A 25,092-nucleotide genomic window follows, 5' to 3' on the forward strand; every position below is an offset into this window, starting at 1 on the left:
TTCTTTACCATTGAGCCACCACGGAAGCCCCTATATGTCGATTATATCTCAATAAAACTGGGAAAATACTCATGTATTTATTAAATAAAATTTGTGCCTATATGCATATGTATTACCAGCAGGCAGGTTTTTATATTGACAATAAAATAATGGCAATTAATTCTATTAGTAATCTACGTGTTAGTCACTCAATCATGTCCAACTCTTTGTAACTCCATGGACTGCCAAGCTCTTCTGTCCATGGACTTCTCCAGGCAAGAATACTGGAGTGGGTAGACATTCCCTTCTCCAGGGCATCTTCCCAACCCAGGAATCGAACCTGGGTCTCCTGCATTGCAGGCAGATTCTTTACCAGCTGAACCACCACAGAAGCCTGATCATCATCATCATCATCATCATCATCTTCTATCAATTCTTTATTTGTGCTTTCTTTGTTAGTGGACAGCCACTTTAAATTTAATTTAATTGGATTTTGCTGTTTTCATATTTTGTATTACCATAAATATAATTATTATAACATTTAATGAATGATTCTTTCTCATTTTTAGTAAGACCAATCTATGCTATGGAACTATTAGTTTCCCAGATGTCCCTTAAAAGTTTATGCTACTTTCCTATGTAATAGTATTACAAATTTACATTTCTCAAACTAACACTACCAGAGAAGCAAACTGCCCACTACCTGTTGTAAACCATTATTTTACATTATTAACACAGATATACTTACTCAGTTATAAATTCAGGGTTTGTAAAGCTGAGGTTGGTTAAATGACCTTCAAGTTTAGAAGATTCATGCGTATTTAAGGCTGGAGTGGTCTTAGTGCCGAGTATAGCTCTTTTCTCATCTTTTTCAAGTGCTTTTCTCTTCCCACCATTTTGGAAATATTCTCTGCACACACTACAATGCAAAATAAAGTTATATTTTAAACAACAGTATGGATATAAAATAAAAATGGACAAATATTACCCTTTATTAATAAAAATGGGAAATTTTCAAATTATAGTTTCATATTTTTTAAATGTCACATAGAGGGTAAGTTTGAGTACCTGTAGCACTTTCAAATTTTTTACCATACAACAAAGCAAGATCATGGATTATGTTTAATAAATTAGAAGTTTTTTTTCAGAAGCACAATACCTATATGTTTTGCTGAACTTTATTCTTAGCTAAAACATAAGTTCCTCCAGAAAAGCTTAGATAACTCTGCTATTCAGTGACACATTCAAGAAGAACAGTAGTCACTGTTTAATTCTGAGCCAGCTCTGCTGGTAGCACAGCTGTTTTTCAGATCCCTCCTAGTTTATAAAAACAAAGGCACAAAATCAGGTTGCCAACATAGAAAGAAGAGCATAAAAATCTAGTTCAGGTAAAAACAGTATCATATTATAAAGGTATACATTCAGAAAGAACAAAGGTTTGAATATAATAGTGATTTTTATAATACCTGGAAATTATTCCTACCCATCAAGAGACCATTACTGTTTGTCCCAATTTTTATAATATAAATGAATATTAAAATGCAGATTTTTCAAGATATGTTGGAAAATATAAAACCACATCAGGTTGTCATCTAGAATCAGACACTAATGACTGGTATTAACATTAAATATTAAACGATTTTCTTCATACCTATTACAATTTTATAGAAGGAAATGGCAACCCACTCCAGTATTCTTGCTTGGAGAATCCCATGGACAGAGGAGCAGGGTGGGCTACTATCCAAGGGGTTGTAAAGAGTTGGACACAACTGAGTGACTAATACACAATACAATTTTAGGATGAATATAGTAGGGTACCATGCCTGGGTATGTAACAGGGCAATAAATATGAAGCACAGAATCAACTCAAGATATTCACTAGCTTAACTTATAAGAAAAAAGACTGCTGTGATCTACCTCTGGCCCTTGAGCTTATTATATGACAGGAGACACACAAGTAAACAATTAACTGATATACTTATCAAAGTTTAAAGTGAATGTGAATGGAAGCTAAACAAATCTTTCTTTACAGATCTTAAAGGTGGCTCAGACGGTAAAGCGTCTGCCTACAATGCTGGAGACCCAGGATCAATCCCTGGGTTGGGAAGATCTCCTGGAGAAGGAAATGGCAACCCACTCCAGTATTCTTGCCTGGAAAATCCTATGGACGGAGAAGCCTGGTAGGCTACAGTCCATGGGGTTGCAAAGAGTTGGACATGACTGAGAGACTTCATTTCACTTCACTTCAAATCATTATTATTCCATATAGCTCATTCTTTGAACAAAGATGGACTATTTTTCTCCACAGACACTGACTGATACAGTTCCATAAACACATGGCTAGAGAAGAACTGAAAAAGTACTTTAAAACTAATTTTTGCAAGTACAACTATGGTGTGTAAGCAAACAATGCCCATTTCTCCTCACACTTAAAAAATACTATTAGCTCAATTTCAGTTTGCCTAAATATCTATTAAAGATGTCTTTAACTGATCCTATGGAGATTTAATTTTAACTCAAATTATATACAAGAGTTGAAACTCATTTATCATTAATCAAACATTTATTAACTACCTATCATGTGCCAGGTACACAGGTGATGGGAAAGCAAATTGAAGAGGACATTGCTGCTTTCAAGGTGCTCAAACTAGTGAAGGAGACATTTATATAATAAAGAAAATACAATTTATAAATATCATCCAGTCTAAAATCAGTAGTATAAAATCTGATTTTAGAAAGATGAGTAGGAATAAATCAGGCTAGGGAGAACATTAGTTAAGGAGGAAAGTCCTTTCCTGGTAGAGAACAGCATGAGCAAAGTCAAGGAAGAGAAAAGCATCATGGATCCTGCAGAGACAGACATAACTTCAAGGCATGTGAAATTTAAAGTCCCAGGCAGAAAACACATTGATGGACTCATAAATGAAAAGGCCCTGAGGCCAAAGAGAGGAATGATAGCCAGGTGACACTTGGAGAGAAGCAAACCTGAGATCATGAAAGACTGACAGGCCAATGTAGGAATGTGGCCTTTAGAAATCTAACCTAATGACAGAAGTGGTTTACTGGTTTCTTGGAGTGGGGGGTAAGGCTGACTACAACGGTATACATTAGAGCTTTTTAGAGTGATGGAAAGTTTTATGTCTTGACATGGTGGTGGTACATAAGTGTAAACAACTATCAGTACTCACTGAACTGTACACTAAAATGGATGTATTTTATTGTATGTTAATTAAACCTCTGTAGGGTTAATTAAATACAGCCTTAAAACCTTGGAATTAATACTAAAAATAATACCTTTATCATATACACAAGAGTAAAAAGATCGCTTACCCTTCTATTAGGTGGAACCATACAGAATTGCTGGTATTCAATAGTGCAAAACTGAACCAAATTTATATGGCTCAATCTCATAATTACCTAGAAGCTGGACTGCAGAATACTTAAAGGGCTAGGATTCCAGATACTCACAGCAATCCTATGTGAGTACACATCTCCAGGCACAAGTTCCAAAAAATACACAAATCATTAGGATAAGAGCACACACAGCTCATACCTATGGCATAACTAGGAAACAGGAATAGTACCTAATTATACATGTAATTTGGAGACAAAAATCTGAGGCCAACTGAGTTGGCTTTGAAATTATCCAAGTACAGAGTCAGATGAGGACCTTGTAAAAGAGGAAGGTATGGTGGGGTCTCTAAGGTGGCAAAAAAAAAAAAAAAAAACAGATAAAACCAGCTAAGGTTTACTACCAAGACAGTCCAACTCTGAGTGGAGAAACCTTAAGAATGCAGAATGCAGTGAAATAAAGCATTAGCCACAGGAAGGCCAAAAAGAAACAGTTTGAAAGGTATATGAGAAGGGCTGTCGCCAAAGGTGAAAGCCTTGAGAAGGTATTATTTCTGAGGGAGAAAGGAAGCACCATGAAAAAAGGGGGTATCTGGAGGTGTGCTGATAAATGGAAGGAATGAAGCAATGAAGAATAAAGAGCATACCGACATAAGTTATACCCATTAAAAAATTCATGTATCAGCCAAAAGCAATCAAACAAGGTTCTATGGAATTAAGAAACCAAGTAAGTCACCCAAACCCCTACCTATATGTCTAGAGACACTCCAACATAATAGTCAAAACACATAAAAAAATGTCCAATAAACCCAGCAACCATACAAGTTTCTATTAGAAGGAAAGACAAATCGAAACTTTTCAGTAGATGAAAATTCTTAAAAACATAAAAATAAAAACAGCTATAAAAGAGAAGAAAATTGTAACATAATACTTCAATATTAATTATATATAATCAAACAATTGCAGATATGAAAAACATTTCAAATTGGAGATTAACTAAAAAGCTGAGGATAAAGAAGAACTAAATAAATAGCCAGACATTCCATGAATATGAATAGGAAGACTCAATACTATCACTATGTTAGTTCTTCTCAAATTTATACATTCAACACAATCCCAATCAGAAACAGAGCAAAATACCGTATTGACAAAAGAAATGGTTTCTAGAGTTTACACAGATGGGCAGAAGATCCAGGACAGCCAACACGGTGATGAGGGAGAGTAAAGCTGGAGGACTGACACATTCTGATTTCAAGACATAATATAAAGCTATTACCATACTATTAGTAGTGATCAGGGACAGTATACTGTTGGCAAAACAATAGACAATAGATCAATGTGGACAGAATAGAGAGCCCAGATATAGGTATATGTAAATGCATTTAACTGATCTCTGACAGAGGAGCAAAGGCAATACAGTGAAGTAAAGATAGTCTTTTAAACAAATAATGCTGAAACTCGATCAGTTCAGTTCAGTCGCTCAGTCATGTCCGACTCTTTGCAACCCGATGAATCGAAGCACGCCAGGCCTCCCTGTCCATCACCAACTCCCGGAGTTCACTCAGACTCACGTCCATCGAGTCAGTGATGCCATCCAGCCATCTCATCCTCTGTCATCCCCTTCTTCTCCTGCCCCCAATCCCTCCCAGCATCAGAGTCTTTTCCAGTGAGTCAACTCTTCCCATGAGGTGGCCAAAGTACTGAAGTTTCAGCTTTAGCATCATTCCTTCTAAAGAAATCCCAGGGCTGATCTCCTTCAGAATGGACTGGTTGGATCTCCTTGCAGTCCAAGGGACTCTCAAGAGTCTTCTCCAACACCACAGTTCAAAAACATCAATTCTTCGGCACTCAGCTTTCTTCACAGTCCAACTCTCACATCCATACGTGACCACTGGAAAAACCATAGCCTTGACTAGACGGACCTTTGTTGGCAAAGTAATGTCTCTACTTTTCAGTATGCTATCTAGGTTGGTCATAACTTTTCTTTCAAGGAGTGTCTTTTAATTTCATGGCTGCAGTCACCATCTGTAGTGATTTTGGAGCCCCCAAAAATAAAGTCTGACACTGTTTCCCCATCTATTTCCCATGAAGTGATGGGACCAGATGCCATGATCTTCGTTTTCTGAATGCTGAGTTTTAAGCCAACTTTTTCACTCTCCTCTTTCACCTTCATCGAGAGGCTTTAACTGGATACTGAATACCAAAAATGAACCTAGACACAGACAATACAACCTTCACAAAATCAACTCTATATGGATTACATACTTTAATGTAAAACACAAAACCATAAAACTCTTTAGAGTTTCAAAAGTTTCCAGAAGAAAATCTAGATGACTTTGGATGTTGTATCTAAAAAGTCAAATGCAAGTCACAATCTATAAAAGGAAAAACTGAGAAGCTAGACTTAACTAAAATAAAAAAAACTTCTGCTCTGCAGAAGACAATGTCAAGAGACTGAGAAGACAAGTCATAGATTAGAAGAAAATATCTACAAAAGATATATCTAATAAAGGACTATTATCCAAAATATATAAAGAATTCTTGAAACTCAACATTAAGAACATAAACAACCTGATTAAAAAATGGGCAAAACACCTAAATGGACACCACAGTAAAGAAGGTATATAAATTTCAAATAAGCTTAAGATGCTCAATGTCATATATCATTGGAGAAATAAATGCAAATTAAAATAGCAATGAGATACTACAATACATTATTATAATGACCAAAATCCAGAACACTAACAACACTGAACACTGGTGAAGATGTGGAACAAAACTCTCATTCATTGCTAGTGGGAATGCAAAATGGTACAGTTACTTTGGAAGATAGTTGGTAGCTTCTTACAAAACTAAATATATTCTTCCTATATAATCAAACAATCAAGTTTTGTGGTATTTACCAAAAAAGGAACACTTATTTCCACACATCACCCTGCACATGGGTGTTTATAGCATTTATTCATAACTGCCAACATAGGCAAGCAAACAAGATACCCTTCAGTTGTTGAGGTTCAGTTCCTAAGTCTTGTATGACCGCAACCCCATGGACTATGGCATGCCAGGCTCCTCTGTCCTCCACTATCTCGCAGAGTTTGTTCAAATTCACGTCCATTAAGTCAGTGATGCTACCATCTCATCTTCTATCAGCCCCTTCTCCCTTTGCCTTCAATTTTTCCCAGTATCAGGGTCTTTTTCAATGAGTTGGCTCCTTGCATCAGGTGGTCAAAGTATTGGAGCTTTGGCAACAGTCCTTCCAATGAATATTAAGGATTGATTTTCTTTAGGATTCCCTGGTTTGATTGCCCTGAAATACAAGGTATTCAAGAATCTTCTCCAACACCACAATTTGAAAGCAACAATTCTTTAGTGCTCAGCCTTCTTTATGGACCAACTCTCGTATCCATGTATGACTACCAGAAAAACCACAGCTTTTTCTATCCCAACCTGTGTCAGCAAAGTGATGTCTCTGCTTTTTAATACACTGTCTAGGTTTGTCATAGCTTTTCTTCCAAGGAATAAGCATCTTTTAATTTCATGGCTGCAGTCCCTGTCTATAGTGATCTTAGTTTTTTGAATACGGAGTTTCAAGCCAGCTTTTTCACTCTCCTTCTTTACTCTCATTAAGAGATTCTTTAGTTCCTCTTCACTTTCTGCCATTAACGTGGTACCATCTGTATATCTGAGGTTGCTGATACTTCTCCTAGCAATCTTGATTTCAGCTTGTTGATTCAGCCCACACATCAGTACATCACATGACGTACTCTGCACAGGAGTTAAATAAGCAGAATGGCAACTACAGCCTTGTGGTGCTCCTTTTCCAATTTTGAACCAGTCTGTTGTTTCATGTCCGGTTCTCACTGTTGCTCCTTGACCTGCAAACAGGTTTCTCAGGAGACAGGTAAGGTGGCCTGGTATTCCCACCGCTTTAAGAATTTTCCATAGTTTGCTGTGATCCATACAAGGGCTTTTAGTGTAGTCAATGAAGTAGAAGTAGATGTTTTTCTGGAACTCCCTTGCTTTCTCCATGATCACCGAATGTTGGCAATTGTCCTCTAGTTCCTCTGTCTCTTCAATATCCTTCAGTAGCTGAATGGATAAATAAGCTGTGGTTCACCTAGACAATGGAAATACTATTCACCACTAAAAAAAAATAAGCTATCAAGCCAACAAAGACACAGTGGAACCGTAAATGCATATTATTAAATGAAAGATGTCAATATGAAAAGGTTAAATACTGTAATTCCAAATATATACATTGTAGAGAAGGCAGAACTATGGAGACGGTAAAAAAAAAAAAAACAAAAAACTAAGTAGTTGTTTGGGGAGGAGGAGAATGGGAGTAGAATGAATTAAGAGCTGAAGCACAGAGGATTTTTAGGGCAATGAAATTATTCTGTATGATACTGTAATGGTAGATACTGATCACATTTTTGTCAAAACCCATAAATATATAACACCAAAAGTGAACCCTAATATAAACTATGAACTTTGGATTATAATGATGTGTCAGTGTGGGCTCATCAACTGTAACAAAGGTAGCACTACATGTGGACTGTTGATAGCGGTGTGCCTGCCCATATGTGGGGCAGGGTATACATGGGAACTACCTGAACTTTCTGTTCAATTTTGCTGTGAACCTAAACTGCTAGAAAACAAAATCAAGACTATTTGAAAGGGAAAAAAAAAATGAACACAGAAAAGATATCATTTGCCTGACAGTACCTTGAGAAGGATACAATGTCACCTATGTGATATTCTTACTACTAATAAGCTTAATTTGAACCTAATTACAAAGAAACAACCATACAAATCCAAACTGAGGGCCAGTCTATAATGACTTTACAAGATGTCATAAAACACCAAAAAAGAAAAAATCCCGAACAACCCAAACCCTAGAGTATTTTTCCTAAAGAAGACCACATGGGTAACAAGTAAGTGCAATAATATCCACTGAAGTATTCAGGAACGAAAGTATTGTGATTTCTGCAACTGACTTGCAAATGGTTCAATACAGTGAAGGGGAAAGGACGGGGGATAGTGGAGGTGGGGAGAAAGAGAGAAAAAAGATACAAAAGGAGACTAAATAGCCCAACATTTTCTTCAAAACAGAAGGAAACAAAGTGAATCAAAGGTTTTATATTTAGCCAAACTATGCATCTTGTAACAAAACTACAAAAAAAAAAGCTTTTGGAATGTAATAACTCATATAATATCATAATTATAAGATATTTTGAAAGCATGAGCTTCATCTATGACTTCCAAGATGTTGGTGAAAAGGCTGGAGGCAAAAAAGCATTAAATGAATTTTAAAAGATAGTTTATAATGCTGAAGGTCACAATTCCCAATGAAGCAATGTGCTATGTATCATAGCAGCCATCTTTACAAAGCAGAAACTCCATGAAATGCATGGAGAAACAGACACAACTAAAACAGGGAACTTTAAACACATCACTGAGGTATTCTCATCTTTGCTGGTGGAATTAAATGATATAACTTCTGTGGAGGGTGATGTGGCAATATCCAACAAAATCACATATGTATTTACTCTTTTACTCTGCAATTCCACATCTACAAAGATACAATGTCAAAAATGCAAAATGAATATACACAAGGTTATTCATTATAGCTGTTACTATTTGTAACAGAAAAAGCTTGTAACATAAGATGAGTAAGATATCTATATACTGGTGATAGTCAATTTATGTGTCAACTTGACTGGACTACCAGGTGCCTAAATATCTGTCAAACATTCTGGGTGTTTCTGCAAGGATGTTTCTAGATAAGACTAAGATTAAATGGGTAGACTGAGTAAAGCAGATTTGTTCTTCTTAATGAGGTTAGCTGTATCCAATCACTAAAAGGTCTATATAAAGAAAAAGCATTGACCCTCCCCAGAGTATGAGATTCTTCTTGCCAAACTGCCTTTGGGCTGGAACACTGAATTTTTCTTGCCTTCAGACTCAAACTGAAACAGCAGCTCTTCCTGGATCTTGAGCCTGGTGGCCTTAGAATTGGAATTATATCATTGGTTTGGTTCTCCTAGGTCTCTGGCATGTCAACTCATCCTGCAGATCTTGGGACTTGTCAGCCTTCACAAACACGAGCCGATTCTCTGGAGAATCCTGAATACAATATCAAATAGAGTGATCTCCATGACATGCTATTAAGTAAAAATGAAAGGTACAAAAGAGAGTGCATGACATGTACCATTTGCAGAAATAAGATAGGGTGGATCCATGTATACACATTGTATGAATTTGCTAATTTCTGCAAAACGGAGAAAAAAGAAACAAAGAAAATGGAAGGGAGCTTCTTCTGAGTATACCTTTTTTTGTTAAGTTTTGACTTTTGGACCATGTACATGTCTTATATTTCCCCAAGTTAAAAGAAAATAAGAAAAAACCCCATAAAACAAAGGGAAACTAACTGCATAGTAAATTGGTAATATAACCATAAACAAAAGAACTCTTTAAAGTAACTTTCAAACACAGTATTCTTTTAGTGAGCTATGTTCTAAAGACAAAAGAACTAACTGCAAAGAAATCTTAAACTTCACTCAGCTTATTGTTAGAAGTAAAACTGGTACTGTAATTTTGATACCATTTTATGTGAACTATAGAACAAAGCAAACATATTAATATTATTCAGAACTAAGTCCTTCAGTGTAACAGAAGAAATAAGATAAAACATAAAACAAAGAAGTTAGGCAAAAAACCTATAATGTTACATTTGAATAGAAAATATCAGTTATGAATTTAAGACTATATATATTTTAACTATGTTCACTGAAAAATTCTAGAAGAAAGGACACACCAGTAGTACATCGCGTGCCCAGATCTTAATTTCTAATTACTGTTTTCCCCTACAAGAAATTAAGGCTCCTTGATTCTAGGTCTTGACTGGGAAAGTAAAGATTTATCTTGTCATAGCTACCAAGATACTGCTCAAAGGTAATGTCAATACACAGAAGCCAGCTTTGAAGAGGCTCCCAGTAGCTAAATATGGAATAATTTAAACATACACATTCACAGACAAATCAAAGACTGATGGAAAAAGCAAATAAATAACAATCCAAGAGGCTACAATAATATTCCAAAAACAAACAAAATCTACCAAAAACCAAACCAAACAAAGTCACAAAAAACTCACTTGTTACAATTGCAATCAACTATTATTGAAAACTGGTAATTAAACAGAAAGAATTACAAGTATATGTTTATTTTTACCTAGCCTTTCTATAATCATTCCCTCTTCATAAAGGAAGGTTTTTTTATTTACAGAAGAATGACCGGTAATAAATGCAAGGAATGATATGATTAAAAAAAAATCATTTTGCAACCCAAATGGAGTAATTTATTTAATAAACAAAATAAACCGGTTACTTGAAAGACTGTTGAGAGACAGGATTGATCCACAGGCCAAAAATGCCAATCTACACATTACTTGCTAATTACAACAGGAAAACATAAGTTTACAATGGAAGGATCTAGTAGTTACCACCTTAACCCAATGGCAAAATTTAGCATCTCTAACTGTGGAATAACCTGAATAAGAACTTGCTATCATGATGCAATATGAAGTATGCAGTCCACCTAATAAATATTTTGACAATAATCTGAGACCTGAATCAACATTTTAGACTCAACTTTCACTTTAAAAGAAATAAAGGAGATTGAGGAAATATTTTAATGGAACCATGAGAAAATAATCAAATAAATTCATAACAAAGACACAAAGCTAGTTTTGGATTAGGATACAGACAGTCGCAAGAGGCCCCTGGTTGTACTATAACTAAGCAGGGGTGGGGGGAACCTATACAATCTAAAAAATAATGTATTAAAAAGAAACCAAGAGAACTGAGGATGCAAAGAGATCTAATGGAACTAAATGTCAAAAGGTGACAAGCCCTCCTAGGTGAAGGGATCAGAGGCACTTAGAGCATCTGCAGAAAGGGTGGGTGAGTGGTAAAGGATCAAGCCTTCCAAAGTAGAGGAATTTTGTTTGCTTAAAGGAAAAGCAGCCAAGCTTTCAATGGCAGCTTAGAATGATGTGACAGACTGGAAACTTTAAGAAACTCAAATGCAGAGATTGTTCTCCCCATTCTCCTGCTTTCCCCCTTAGGTCTTTTTGCAAGTAAGAAAAAGGTGGGGGAGAGAGGGGACTCACTGGAGATTTGGAGTGGGACTAAAAAGGCACAATTCTCTGCACTCTTCCATGGGCGTCTTCCCTGATAGCTCAGTCGGTAAAGAATCCATCTGCAATATAGGAGACCCTGGTTCGATTCCTGGGTCAGGAAGATCCCCTGGAGAAGAGAGAGGCTACCCACTCCAGTATTCTTGGGCTTCCCTTGTGGCTCAGCTGGTAAAGAATAATATGAAACGAGTCGCCAGTCCAGGTTTGATGCACGATACTGGATGCTTGGGGCTGGTGCAATGGGATGACCCAGAGGGATGGTATGGGGAGGGAGGAGGGAGGAGGGTTCAGGATGGGGAACACATGTATAACTGTGGCGGATTCAATATATGGCAAAACCAATACCATATTGTAAAGTTAAAAAATAAAATTAAAAAAAAAAAAAAAAGAATCCGCCTGTAATGAGGGAGACCTGGGTTCGATCCCTGGGTTGGGAAGATCACCTGGAGAAGGCAAAGGCTACCCACTCCAGTATTCTGGCCTGGAGAATTCCATGGACTATATAGTCTATGGGGTTGCAAAGAGTCAGACATGACTGAGCAACTTTCACTTCACTCCACTTCCATGGGTGTGCGTCCCAGAGTCCTGCTAGACGATGGCACCTGGAATATACACATGACAGGACTCACTCTCGTGGCATTTAAAGCCAGAAGTGAACGGAAACTATCTAATGAGGTAATCCAGTTTCAACTCAGCTTAACTCCTGATGAGTTCAAAGTGTTCAATCTCTCATCTCAGCTGCCTATCAGAAAAAAGCATGCCTTCTCTGGGTAAATAATATTTAAATATTTACCCTAGTCTCTTCTAAATACTAGGCTAGTGTATATATTTTTATATACAAGACATACAACGAAGCAAGAAAAAATGATTCCTGACCGAAAGAAAAAATGGCCAAAAGAAACAGACCCACAAATTAACTTTATGTTGGAATAAGCAGACAAGGACTTAAAATAACTATTATAAATTAAATTATATGGAGGAAAATATTAACTGATGAGATGAAAACATGGAGAACTTTAACAGAAAAATGAGATCTTTAAAGAATAGCCAAATTATTATAGAAGAATCAAAAGAAGTCTTGAAAATATCTCTCTTGGTAATAATAAAATAGAATAAAAAGCCAAAAAGAAAAATTGGTAAGGATATGTAGAATATTTGAAAAATGCCAGTAATCATTTTGAACCAACAATAAAAAAATACAGAATGTGGTATATTTTACAAATCAACTGACATTTCTTTAAAAATTCAATGCTAGGGAAAACAAAAACAAGAACCTAAAAAAAATCTAACCACCAATACATGAGCCTTGATTTAGGGAAAATATTATAAAGAATGTTTTGGGGATAATACAAAAAATCTGTATTTATGAACTAGATATTTTAGGAAATTAGGAAATCACTGATGATTGTCTTAATGTATTTACAGTATTATGGTTATGTAGAAAATGGAGATGAAATAGCATGTTATCTGCAATTTACTTTCAAATGGTTCAGGAAATGGTGTGTTTATAGTTTCCTCTGTATGGAGAGTTAGAAAAGGGAAATTCTTTTATTAAACATACAATTATAGCTTTATATCATACTTTGTTTCCAACTTAAATACTTCATATTACAAATAAAATTTTACTCATTTTTAGAAGGAAATCTTATGTATAAATTTCTTCAAGCTAAACAGTCAACAAAAATCTCAGCAGGGTAATGTTAGTAAGTCTTATTTCACATATCAAATTCCTCTTAAGTTTTAAGTATAAATACTGGAAGCAAACTTTTATCAAATCCCTCTTAAAGTTCATCTTAGCTTTCAGACTGACACTCCCCTCTTAGAATCGTCAGTAGGGAAAGAAAATACATATAACCCTAGTTAGAATTATGGATAACTCATTTCAAAATTCTTTATTGTTTGAAGTCTTTTTTCACTCCCAAGTTTTAAGTTTAAGGTAAAGCCACTATAACCTCTCTTGTGTTTACTTCCCATAGTAAAATCTTTTTAGTATATTTTGCCACTGTTCTTTTTTGGCAGTTTGATCTAAATTCTTATTAATGTTTGCTTTTAGCAGTTTGACCTAAAAATGACCTCTTTCAGAACACATGGAGATACAGTAACTATTGATAAAAACAGAAATCTGAGGAAAAAGAAGGAAGAGTGAAGTGTGAGGCAGATTCATTATTCAAGTGGAAGGTACAAGTAAATGCTCCTGTGAGAATACCACATATCAAAGTGGTATTTGAAATAAAGTCTAAAAGCTGGCCTGAAGTACTGGAATACTAATTTAAAAACAGTGCTGCTAAGAGCAAAGAGTTGATGGTCTTCAGTAGCAATAGTACTGATTTCCTGATTGGATTACATTATTACTTTGTGTCACAAGGGAAATGACATGTCTCAAATTGCGCTTCTTAGCTTGAAGGAGAAAATGTATAGTCCGTAGAACAGTCAGATTTATAACCAATTTCTGCTCTAGAAGAGGCAAAAAAAAAAAAAAAAAAAAAAAACCCCAAACATTCTAATTCCAAGCATCTCATTTCTTATGATTCTGGCTCCTTCCTTTAGTTCCCCAACTCCATAATTCTTTGGCTCCACAATCTATTGATAATACCAATCTTTTCACTGTTCCTCACCTACCTCATATTTCCAGCTCCTTTCTTACACATCATCATGATCACCACAATGTATATATCAGCATCGCCCCTGCTCCTCTCTGAAGTCATTACACTTGTGTGAACATTGATCCTACTACACCATCTGTCCTCACTCTCCCTCTCCAAGAAAACTGTTTCACTGTGACTTTGTGCCTTGATTATTGTAGTAGCTTCCTAACTGGTTTCCTTACCATCATCCTTGCCTTTTCTATAGTCTGTCTTAACACTACAATTAATTCTTAAAAAATTCTTGACACATTTCTAAATGTTAATAAGAATCTGTTCAGTTCAGTTACTTCTTCTTAAAACATTTAATGACTTTTGATCTCATGCAGCATAAAGGTCACTGACTTTATAATGGTCCACAAGATCCTACAAAATCTAGCTATTTGTTATCTTATGTTCTACCACTCTCCCCTTTTCATTTTGCTGTAGCCACCCTGGTCTCCTTGCTATTTCTGAAACATGCCAGCGAGCTCCTGTCTCAAGGCCTCTGGACTTGTTCAGGCTTGCTCTCTCACTTCCTTCATGTCTTTTACACATCACTTCAGTGAGGCCTTCTTTTCTATTTACTTTATTTTATTTACTTTTTTTTTTTTGCTTTACTTTTCTCATAGCACTTACCACTCTCTGACCTGTATATATTTAGTTTATGAATTGTTTCTTGCTTCTAACTCCCACTAGCATTTAAGTTCCATGACAGCAAGCATGTTATCTGTTTAGTTGATGTACTTACAGTGCCTCTGATGTGACTGATACACATGGACAAACATTTAAATTATTTATTAAATGAATAAATAAAAGAACTAAGTAAAATACATATTTTTATCTGGGCTATCTGTTGAATGGATGAAATAGGAATTATGTAATTTTTAAATGATATTAAAACAAAAACTTTGAATAAAAAATAATTGGATTGAAATATAAACCTAAAGTTACCATAAACTTATTGTCCAAGCAGACAGATAATGTTTTGCTTTTGAGAATTCATAATTCAGTCAACATACAAATATGTTCTCATAATTTTACCCCTTGAGAGAAATGATCAGCAGTGTTCCATTTTCTGATGTTTGTAACATTAGAAGCTTTGCTATGAGAAAATAAACATTATCCAAAGTCAATATAAAAGTTGGAATATCCTGAATCACATATAAAAATTCAGAAATTGGAAACTTTTACAGATGTTTTCAGCTTTAAAGAATGGAAAATATTAATTTTTACTTGAATTCAAATATAATTATCTAAAGAAATTTCTATGCTATAACTTATGAATGACCCAAGTGCTAATTAAATCTCATATTTTAAATCTACCAATGCTTAAATATATTAAATGTACTTAAAGGTATACTTCTAAAAAGTTGAAACAAAAAATTTTAAGTTTTATCAAAGAAAAACAATTTGATTAAAAAAGATGAATGAAATAAACCTAGATAAAGTAAGGCAAGGGGGAGAAACTAAGACATCATCTGTTCTAAAAATTTCTATTTTGGTACAATGAATCATATACAGCATTACTTAGACTTAAGAATTTAAATGAGACATCAGAAACCAAAAATGTTAGTTCATAGAAACACTCACCTACAACACCATTCAATACGACCTTCGCCCTCACAAGTTTTTGCCCAATGATTATCTGCCAAATTTTTCATTGCAACAGCATATTCACAAAGAGTTTCCTCATCCTCACAATGTTCTCTCCAGATCTTATCAAAATCTCCCACTAAAAACAAGGAAAAAAAAAAGTTTACTTAAAATATGTCAAGCTCTTAAGTTTCAGCATAATGTAAAATTATTAAAGATGTGTAAACAAAGTTATGAAGCAAAATTTCATGAAGTTTAAACTTTATAAATTTTGAAGCTCTTTTATGCAAATAGATTCAACATTTTAACCATGATGGTTTGATAAGCAAATAAAATTTACCATTTTAAACAGATTTGTGACGCTAGATCTCTACATATTTATCAGTGTCCTGTATTAAAAAAGGTTGATAGGTGAGATGGCAACATATATTAGCATGCAAGTTAAATGTTTGCATTGATATACTTAGATTTGCTCTAGGAATACTACACTTTAAAAAATTATAATCCTAGGGCAAAATGTTGCTAGAGAAATTACCCTGGAAACCTCTCCAAAGTTTTGAGTCTATATAAGATGAATAAAAATTGTAAGGTGACTACATTATCTGGCCACAGCATTACTTCCATCTACTACCTTTTTTCTTTTTAATTAAATTAGTGATCACATTTAACATGAAATTTGAAAAATCAATGTGAGTTCTAACAAAGGTATGAAAATGCCACAGCCAAATAAATAACATTAAAACAATGACAATGGTAAAAAAGTAAACAAAAATTATCAATGTGGCTTCAATCAATGCTCTTAGACATAATTTAGGTTCTCTCGCCATGTGCTCAAGTACAGGCAATTGTTTAGTGACACAATAAACTTAGAAACATAAATATGACAACCAAATTTGGGGGGTGATAATTATATTACGTTCTTTTCCCAGGTGAGACAATCAGTTTCAGTAAGACTTGGGGTTTTTTTAAATAGAAAAGGAATTATAACAACTCAAATTTAACAGTACTTATCTATTAAAAATTTGCAAACCTTTATTGGTTACTTTAAGCACCCAGCTCAGCATGTACAGAGTTGAAAACCAAACTATTATCCTTCTAGTTTGACCAATACAAGAAAAAGCAATTAAGGGTACAAACATACCCTCACACACACACTGCTCAGTTAAGATGAATGTGTATCAGTCTCAAACTTGGTCTGAATACTCCTTTTAAACCCACAAAGGATGAAAAGCTGTCTCTTTTCTGTGTGTGATTATGTTCTTATACAGTAATATTTTCATTAATCACTAATACTTGTATAGTAATAGGGCTCTCATTTGTTATATAGCAGACTGGCAATAAATGGCTATTAGAAACAATACTTGTGTAGTAACAGGGCCCTCAATTTGTTATATAGCAAACTGGCAAAAACTGGCCATTAGAAACAAGCAGGCAAACAAATTTTTCTAGATTCTCCAAGAAAAACTCTCCAGTTTTAGTAACATCTTTCAGATGTACTTATTTATTAAGTCTCTAAGTAGGACTACAGGAAGTAAAGTCTTTGAAACAAATACACTGATTAATGATTCTTCAATTTATCTATTATGTTCATAAAACTATTCCTGACTTTACTCATCAGATTTAATGCCAAATGGTTCATTAAGGTACAGAATCATTTTCAAGATGCTTCATCGTTACTTGAAATGGATATTGTCAATTCTTTTTCAATAATACAAGAGACGACTCGACATGTGGACATCACCAAATGGACAATACTGAAACCAGACTGATTACATTCTTTGCAGCCGAAGCTGGAGAAGCTCTGTATAGTCAGCAAAAAAAGACCTGGAGCTGACTGTGGCTCAGATAATTAGCTCCTTATAGTAGAATTCAGGCTTAAACTAAAGAAAGTGGGGAAAACCATTAGGCCATTCAGATATGGCCTAAATCAAATCCCTTATGATTATACAGTGGAGGTGACAAATAGATTCAAGGGATTAGATCTGATAGACAGAGTGCCTGAAGAACTATGGACAGAGGTTCATAACACTGTATAGGAGACAGTGACCAAAACCATACCAAAGAAAAAGAAATGCTAAAGGGCAAAGTGGTTGTCTGAGGCAGCCTTACAAATAGCTGAAGAGAAAGAGAAGCAAAAAGCAAGGGAGAAGAGAAAGATATATCCAACTGAATGCAGAGTTCCACAGAACAGCAAGAAGAGATAATAAAGCCCTCTTCAATGAAAAATGCAAAGAAACAGAGGAAAACAACAGAATGGGAAAGACTAGAGATCTTTTCAAGAAAACTGGAGGTATCAAAGGAACAGTTCATGCAAGGATGGGCACGATAAAAGACAGAAACAGTAAGGACTTAACAGATCCAGGAGAGATTAAGAAGAGGTGGCAAGAATACACAGAACTGTACAAAAAAGGTCTTAGTGACCTGAATAATCAAGATGGTGTGGTCAACTCACCTAGAGCCAGACATCCTGGAGTGTAGAGTCAAGCAGACCTTACGAAACATTACTATGAACAAAGCTAGTGGAGGTGATGAAATTCCAGCTGAGCTATTTCAAATCCTAAAAGATGATGCTGTTAAGAGTATTGCACTCAATGTCAGCAAATTTGGAAAACCCAGCAGTGGCCACAGGACTGGAAAAGGTCAGTTTTCACCCCAATCCCAAAGAAGGGTAGTGCTAAAGAATGTACAACCCACTGGACAATTATGTTCACTTCCCATGCTAGTAAGGTTATGTTCAAAATCCTTCAAGTTAGGCTCTCACAGTACTTGAACTGAGAACTTTCAGATGTAAAAGCCAGATTTAGAAAAGGCAGAGGTACCAGAGGTCAAATTGCCAACATTCACTGGATCATAAAGCAAGGGAATTCCAGAAAAACATCTACTTTTGCTTCATGGACTGCATGAAAGCCTTTGATTGTGTGGATTACAACAAACTGTGGAAAATTCTTCAAGAGATGGGAATACCAGACCATTTTACCTGTCTCCTGAGAAATCTGTATGTGGATCAAGAAGCAACACTTAGAACTGGACATGGAACAACTGACTGTTTCAAAACTGGGAAAGGAGTACAGCAAGGCTGTATATTCTCACCGTTTATTTAACTCACAGGCAGAGTACATCATGCGAAATGCTGGGCTGGACAAGTTATAAGCTGGAATCAAGATTCCTGGGAGAAATGTCAACCACCTCAGATATGCAGATGATACCACTCTAATGGCAGAAAATGAAGAGGAACTAAAGAGCCTCTTGATGAGGGTGAAAGAAGAGAGTAAAAAAGAACTTAAAACTCAACATTCAAAAAGTAAGATCATGGCATCTGGTCCCATCACTTCACAGCAAATAGAAGGGGAAAAAGTGGAAGCAGTGACAGAAATTCTCTTCTTGGGCTCCAAAATCACTGCAGGTAGTGACTGTAGCCATGAAATTAGAAAATGCTTGTTTCTTGGAAGGAAAGCTATGACAACGCCAGATAGCATATTTAAAAGTAAAGATGTCGCTTTGCCGACAAAGGTCCATATAGTCAAAGCTATGGTTTTTCCAGTAGTTATGTATGGATGTGAGAGCTGGACCATAAAGAAGGCTGAGCACTGAAGAATTGATGGTTTTGAACTGTGGTGTTGGAGAAGACTCTTGAGAGTCCCTTGGACTGCAAGGAGATCCAACCAGTCAGTCCTAAAGGAAATCAACCCTGAATACTCATTGAAAAGACTGATGCTAAAGCTGAAGCTCCAATACTTTGGCCACCTGATACGATGAGCCAATTCGTTGGAAAAGCCTCTGATGCTGGGAAAGATTGAAGGCAAAAGGAGAAGGGAGCAGCAGAGGATGAGATGGTTAGATAGCATCACTGACTCAATGGACATAAGTTTGAGCAAACTCGGGAGATGGTGAAGAATAGGGAAGCCTGGCATGCTGCCATGGGTTCCAAAGAGTCAGACTTGACTTATCAACTAAACAACAATTATCAATTCTAAAAGACCCTTTGTTTGAACATGTAAGCTTCACTGTCCTATGTAATGTACATATTACAAGTAAATACGTAAACTTACTATATTTTCTGGTAACAGAAGTCCATTCGAACAAAGGTTCTATGATCATATATGTTTGGGAAAACCTGTTTAACCTAGATAGCATATTTAAAAGCTGAGACATTACTTTGCCAACAAAGGTCCGTCTAGTCAAGGCTATGGTTTTTCCTGTGGTCATGTATGGATGTGAGAGTTGGACTGTGAAGAAGGCTGAGTGCAGAAGAATTGATGCTTTTGAACTGTGGTGTTGGAGAAGACTCTTGAGAGTCCCTTGGACTGCAAGGAGATCCAACCAGTCCATTCTGAAGGAGATCAGCCCTGGGATTTCTTTAGAAGGAATGATGCTAAAGCTGAAACTCCAGTACTTTGGCCACCTCATGGGAAGAGTTGACTCATTGGAAAAGACTCTGATGCTGGGAGGGATTGGGGGCAGGAGGAGAAGGGGACGACAGAGGATGAGATGGCTGGATGCCATCACTGACTGGATGCACGTGAGTCTGAGTGAACTCCAGGAGTTGGTGATGGACAGGGAGGCCTGGCGTGCTGCGATTCATGCGGTCGCAAAGAGTCGGACACGACTGAGCGACTGGACTGAACTGAACTGATTTTTAACTTAAAAAGATTTCCTTTTTTCAAGACTTAGTTTAGATTTTACAAAAGGTACAACTAAGGGAGCCCTAGGAGACAGGAGTGAGGGAGTTGCGGAAAACAAGTTGAGAGAGGAGAAAATGCTAATACAAGGATGCACTGTTGAGGCTGCTGCTGTGGACAACACAGAAGCATAGAGTGTGCCTCAGGAATTGTGCACCCAAAGGATGGGAGGCTAGAGCATTTATTTTACAGTTACTATCCCCCATTAATTAAGAGTTGCTAACAATCTGTACTTCTACTCTACACTAAGGCACTGAAAAAGGGCATGCCCTCAGTGGGCTCCAGCAGTTTTGGAAAAAGCCGAAAAGCAGAAAAGAAAGCAGCATTTAAATAGGGATTCTGTCGCGGCTAGTCCCTCTGAGCTCACAGTATCTGACCATCACACCCGAGACCAATGTTATGTTACACGCATGAGCCACCAAAGGCATCTACTATAAATTCTCTGAGTCCTTACTATGTCATTGTATACTGTGAAACTATATTCAAAATTCTCTTTAAATGCTGACAATTTTTTATGAAGTTTTAAGGCTTACAATTAACATTTGCTCTACTAAAATTTTGAGGAAGGATTCAAATTTGTCTGTTAAGCCTATAAACTCAAACTGTTTGCAAACTTCAATTTAATGTTTTCACTAACATTTAAGAGTCTCCAGATTCTCCAAGTATGCTGATACTGAGAATAACATGATTAATAGTTAGTACATTTAATATATAACCAAGACTAAATGCAATTATACATACTTTTCATTTTCTTTAACAGATTTGCTGAAAAAGTACTCTATGTTAAATACTACAGAGAATAATAAAGTTAATGAGCAAGCACTGGCATCAAACAAAAGGGAGAAGACATGTAATAAAATGTGGTATCTGTTCTCATAGAGATATAAACCTGACATATTCCCTATGGTTCACATAAGCCATTCCGGACCCAGAAGTTTTAAATCATGTATTTATTCAAGTTACCAAACCCAAACTACCAGTTATAACACTATGTTGCATGTCTGGAGGCTACAAAGTTGAACAAAAAACATAGTTAGCCTTCAGTTACTAGAAAATTCCACTTTCCAGAATACCCATGAAAACTTATTTTTATTTATTTATTTATTATTATTATTTTACTTTACAATATTGTATCAGTTTTACCATACAAAAACATGCATCTGCCACGGGTGTACACGTGTTCCCCATCCTGAACCTCCCTCCCACCTCCCTCCCCATACCATCCCTCCGGGTCATCCCAGTGCACCAGCCCCAAACTTCCTGTATCCTGCATCGAACCTGGACTGGCGATTCGTTTCTTATATGATGTTGTACATGTTTTAATGCCATTCTCCCAAATCATCCCCCCTCCCCCCACAGAGTCCAAAAGGCTATTCTATACATCTATGTCTCTTTTGCTGTCTTGCATACAGGGTTGTTGTTACCATCTTTCTAAATTCCATATATATGCGTTAGTATACTGTATTGGTGTTTTTCTCTCTGGCTTACTTCACTCTGTATAATAGGCTCCAGTTTCATCCACCTCATTAGAACTGATTCAAATGTATTCTTTTTAATGGCTGAGTAATACTCCATTGTGTATATGTACCACAGCTTTCTTATCCATTCATCTGCTGATGGACATCTAGGTTGCTTCCATGTCCTGGCTATTATAAACAGTGCTGTGATAAACATTGGGGTATACGTGTCTCTTTCAATTCTGGTTTCCTCAGTGTGTATGCCCAGCAGTGGGATTGCTGGGTCATATGACAGTTCTATTTCCAGTTTTTTAAGGACTCTCCACACTGTTCTCCATAGTGGCTGTCCTGGTTTGCATTCCCACCAACAGTGTAAGAAGGTTCCCTTTTCTCCACATCCTCTCCAGCATTTATTGCTTGTAGACTTTTGGATAGCAGCCATTCTGACTGGCATGAAATGGTACCTCATTGTGGTTTTGATTTGCATTTCTCTGATAATGAGTGATGTTGAGCATCTTTTCATGTGTTTGTTAGCCATCTGTATGTCTTCTTTGGAGAAATGTCTATTTAGTTCTTTGGCCCATTTATTGATTGGGTCGTTTATTTATCTGGAATTGAGCTGCAGGAGTTGCTTGTATATTTTTGAGATTAGTTGTTTGAAACTTATTTTTAAAATAAATTAATTTATTAAAAACAGAATGGGACAATCCCATGTTTTTCACAACAGCCCATTGTTTGTTTTTACACCATTCAAAATGATGCTATTTACCTTTTAAGCACTATATTTTCAAAATAATTTATGATTTGTGTTCTAAAAGTCAAAAAAAGTTAAGGTTGACCAGTGAGCTACATATGCAGAAAAGTATGCTGAAACTCAGTTCTGAGGATTTTTTGTTATTATTGCTACCTTTTAGTTAATATGTCAACTGGACTTAAAAGATGATCTTATTTAAAATGATAATATTTCTTTATCAAAAGGTAAATGAAGAATGAAGAACTTCCTGAGTTCTGCATCAAAGATCTACTCAACAAGAAATGCTTAAGTATTTAAGTTCAATCAATCAGTGCTTTCGATTAATTAATAATTAGCCTAATAATGATTTTTATATACTGGCACTTGTGACAACTCAAAATCATTGTGATTAATAACCTATTTTCTTACTTATTTCTTACAGGCATCTATAAAAATCTTAGTTAAAAAGAGAGAGAGAGAGAGAAGGTGGGAGGGAAGGGAAGGGAAGAAAAGGGAAGAATTGCACAGAGAAATCTGGGCAATTCAAAAATTATATTTAGATGTTCTGCAGCCTAACCTGACATTAATTGTTAATAAACATTTTCTAGTCAGACTAAAATAATAAATGTAGAGAAGACATCAGTATTCATTTGTTCAAATACATCATTTTAAGATCAAGTTAAAGCTCTGCCAAATCTTTAAAGTCCCGTGATTGTCATAAAATTCTAAAATAAAGTTTGCATTAACAGGACTATTTATTATATTCTTTCTTTACATTTAGACTTTTAAAAACCCTAGTTAAAAAACTGATAATTCAAAACACAAGTGATGGCAACTTAAAGTTGTGAAACCAAATTCAGCATGAAAATCAATGAATCAAATTATTCTGAAACTTGGTCCTACTCTCAGGATTAAACTGTAATTATTGACTAAATTCACCTTCATAAGCCTATGCCACAACTAAAGAATATTCAATATAAGTTACTTCCAATGAAAAGATAGTAACTAGGAAAAAACAGTACATTCATTAATGGATTAAAAGACAGAGTTCCATGGAATATAAGAAGGGAAAAAAAAAAAAAATCAAGCTCATAGATGCAGAGAACTGACTGGTAGTTCCTAAGGGCAGGGGGTTGGGGAGTAGGCAAAATAGGTGAAAAAGGTCAAAAGGTGCAACCTTTCAGTTATTAAATATGTCATCAGTTCAGTTAGTTCAGTCGCTCAGTCGTGTCCGACTCTTTGCAACCCCATGAATCGCAGCACGCCAGGCCTCCCTGTCCATCAACAACTCCCGGAGTTCACTCTGACTCACGTCCATCAAGTCAGTGATGCCATCCAGCCATCTCATCCTCTGTCGTCTCCTTCTCCTCTTGTCCCCAATCCCTCCAAGCATCAGAGTCTTTTCCAACGAGTCAACTCTTCCCATGAGGTGGCCAAAGTACTGGAGTTTCAGCTTTAGCATCATTCCTTCCAAAGTAATCCCAGGGCTGATCTCCTTCAGAATGGACTGGTTGGATCTCCTTGCAGTCCAAGGGATTCTCAAGAGTCTTCTCCAACACCACAGTTCAAAAGCATCAATTCTTCGGCGCTCAACCTTCTTCACAGTCCAACTCTCACATCCATACATGACCACAGGAAAAACCATAGCCTTGACTAGATGAACCTTTGTTGGCAAAGTAATGTCTGCTTTTGAATATGCTATCTAGGTTGGTCATAACTTTCCTTCCAAGGAGTAAGCGTCTTTTAATTTCATGGCTGTAGTCACCATCTGTAGTGATTTTGGAGCCCAGAAAAATAAAGTCTGACACTGTTTCCACTGTTTCCCCATCTATTTCCCATGAAGTGGTGGGACCAGATGCCAGGATCTTCGTTTTCTGAATGTTGAGCTTTAAGCCAACTTTTCCACTCTCCACTTTCACTTTCATCAAGAGGCTTCTGAGTTCCTCTTCACTTTCTGCCATAAGGGTGGTGTCATCTGCATATCTGAGGTTATTGATATTTCTCCCAGAAATCTTGATTCCAGTTTGTGTTTCTTCCAGTCCAGCGTTTCTCATGATGTACTCTGCATATAAGTTAAATAAACAGGGTGACAATATACAGCCTTGACGAACTCCTTTTCCTATTTGGAACCAGTCTGTTGTTCCATGTCCAGTTCTAACTGTTGCTTCCTGACCTGCATACAAATTTCTCAAGAGGCACATCAGGTGGTCTGGTATTCCCATCTCTTGAAGAATTTTCCACAGTTTATTGTGATCCACATAGTCAAAGGCTTTGGCATAGTCAATAAAGCAGAAATAGATGTTTTTCTGGAACTCTCTTGCTTTTTCTATGATCCAGCGGATGTTGGATCAAACCTAAAGATGGCACAAAAACATCTAAGATGTTTGATGTTGACGCGTTCCTGAGAATCAAACAAAGGAACCACCTGAAAAACTTGCATATTACACTTAACGTGCTGCTACTAGTCATTTCTCTGATG

At 36.2% G+C, this 25,092-nt stretch overlaps 1 protein-coding gene across 1 annotated transcript in view; it reads right to left on the reverse strand.

Annotated features, from left to right (window-relative positions):
• Positions 1 to 25,092, reverse strand: part of BMT2 (base methyltransferase of 25S rRNA 2 homolog) — a 78,028-nt gene that overhangs the window by 44,332 nt on the left and 8,604 nt on the right. Inside the window, exons 2-3 of the mRNA XM_027539568.1 lie at positions 15,742 to 15,883; positions 728 to 898 (exon numbers count right to left, since the gene is read on the reverse strand). Coding sequence (XP_027395369.1) covers positions 728 to 898; positions 15,742 to 15,883 — 313 coding nt within the window. The remainder of the gene's footprint in view (positions 1 to 727; positions 899 to 15,741; positions 15,884 to 25,092) is intronic.

Source organism: Bos indicus x Bos taurus, chromosome 4 (genome assembly GCF_003369695.1).
Source record: "Bos indicus x Bos taurus breed Angus x Brahman F1 hybrid chromosome 4, Bos_hybrid_MaternalHap_v2.0, whole genome shotgun sequence".
Classification (NCBI taxonomy): Eukaryota; Metazoa; Chordata; class Mammalia; order Artiodactyla; family Bovidae; genus Bos; species Bos indicus x Bos taurus.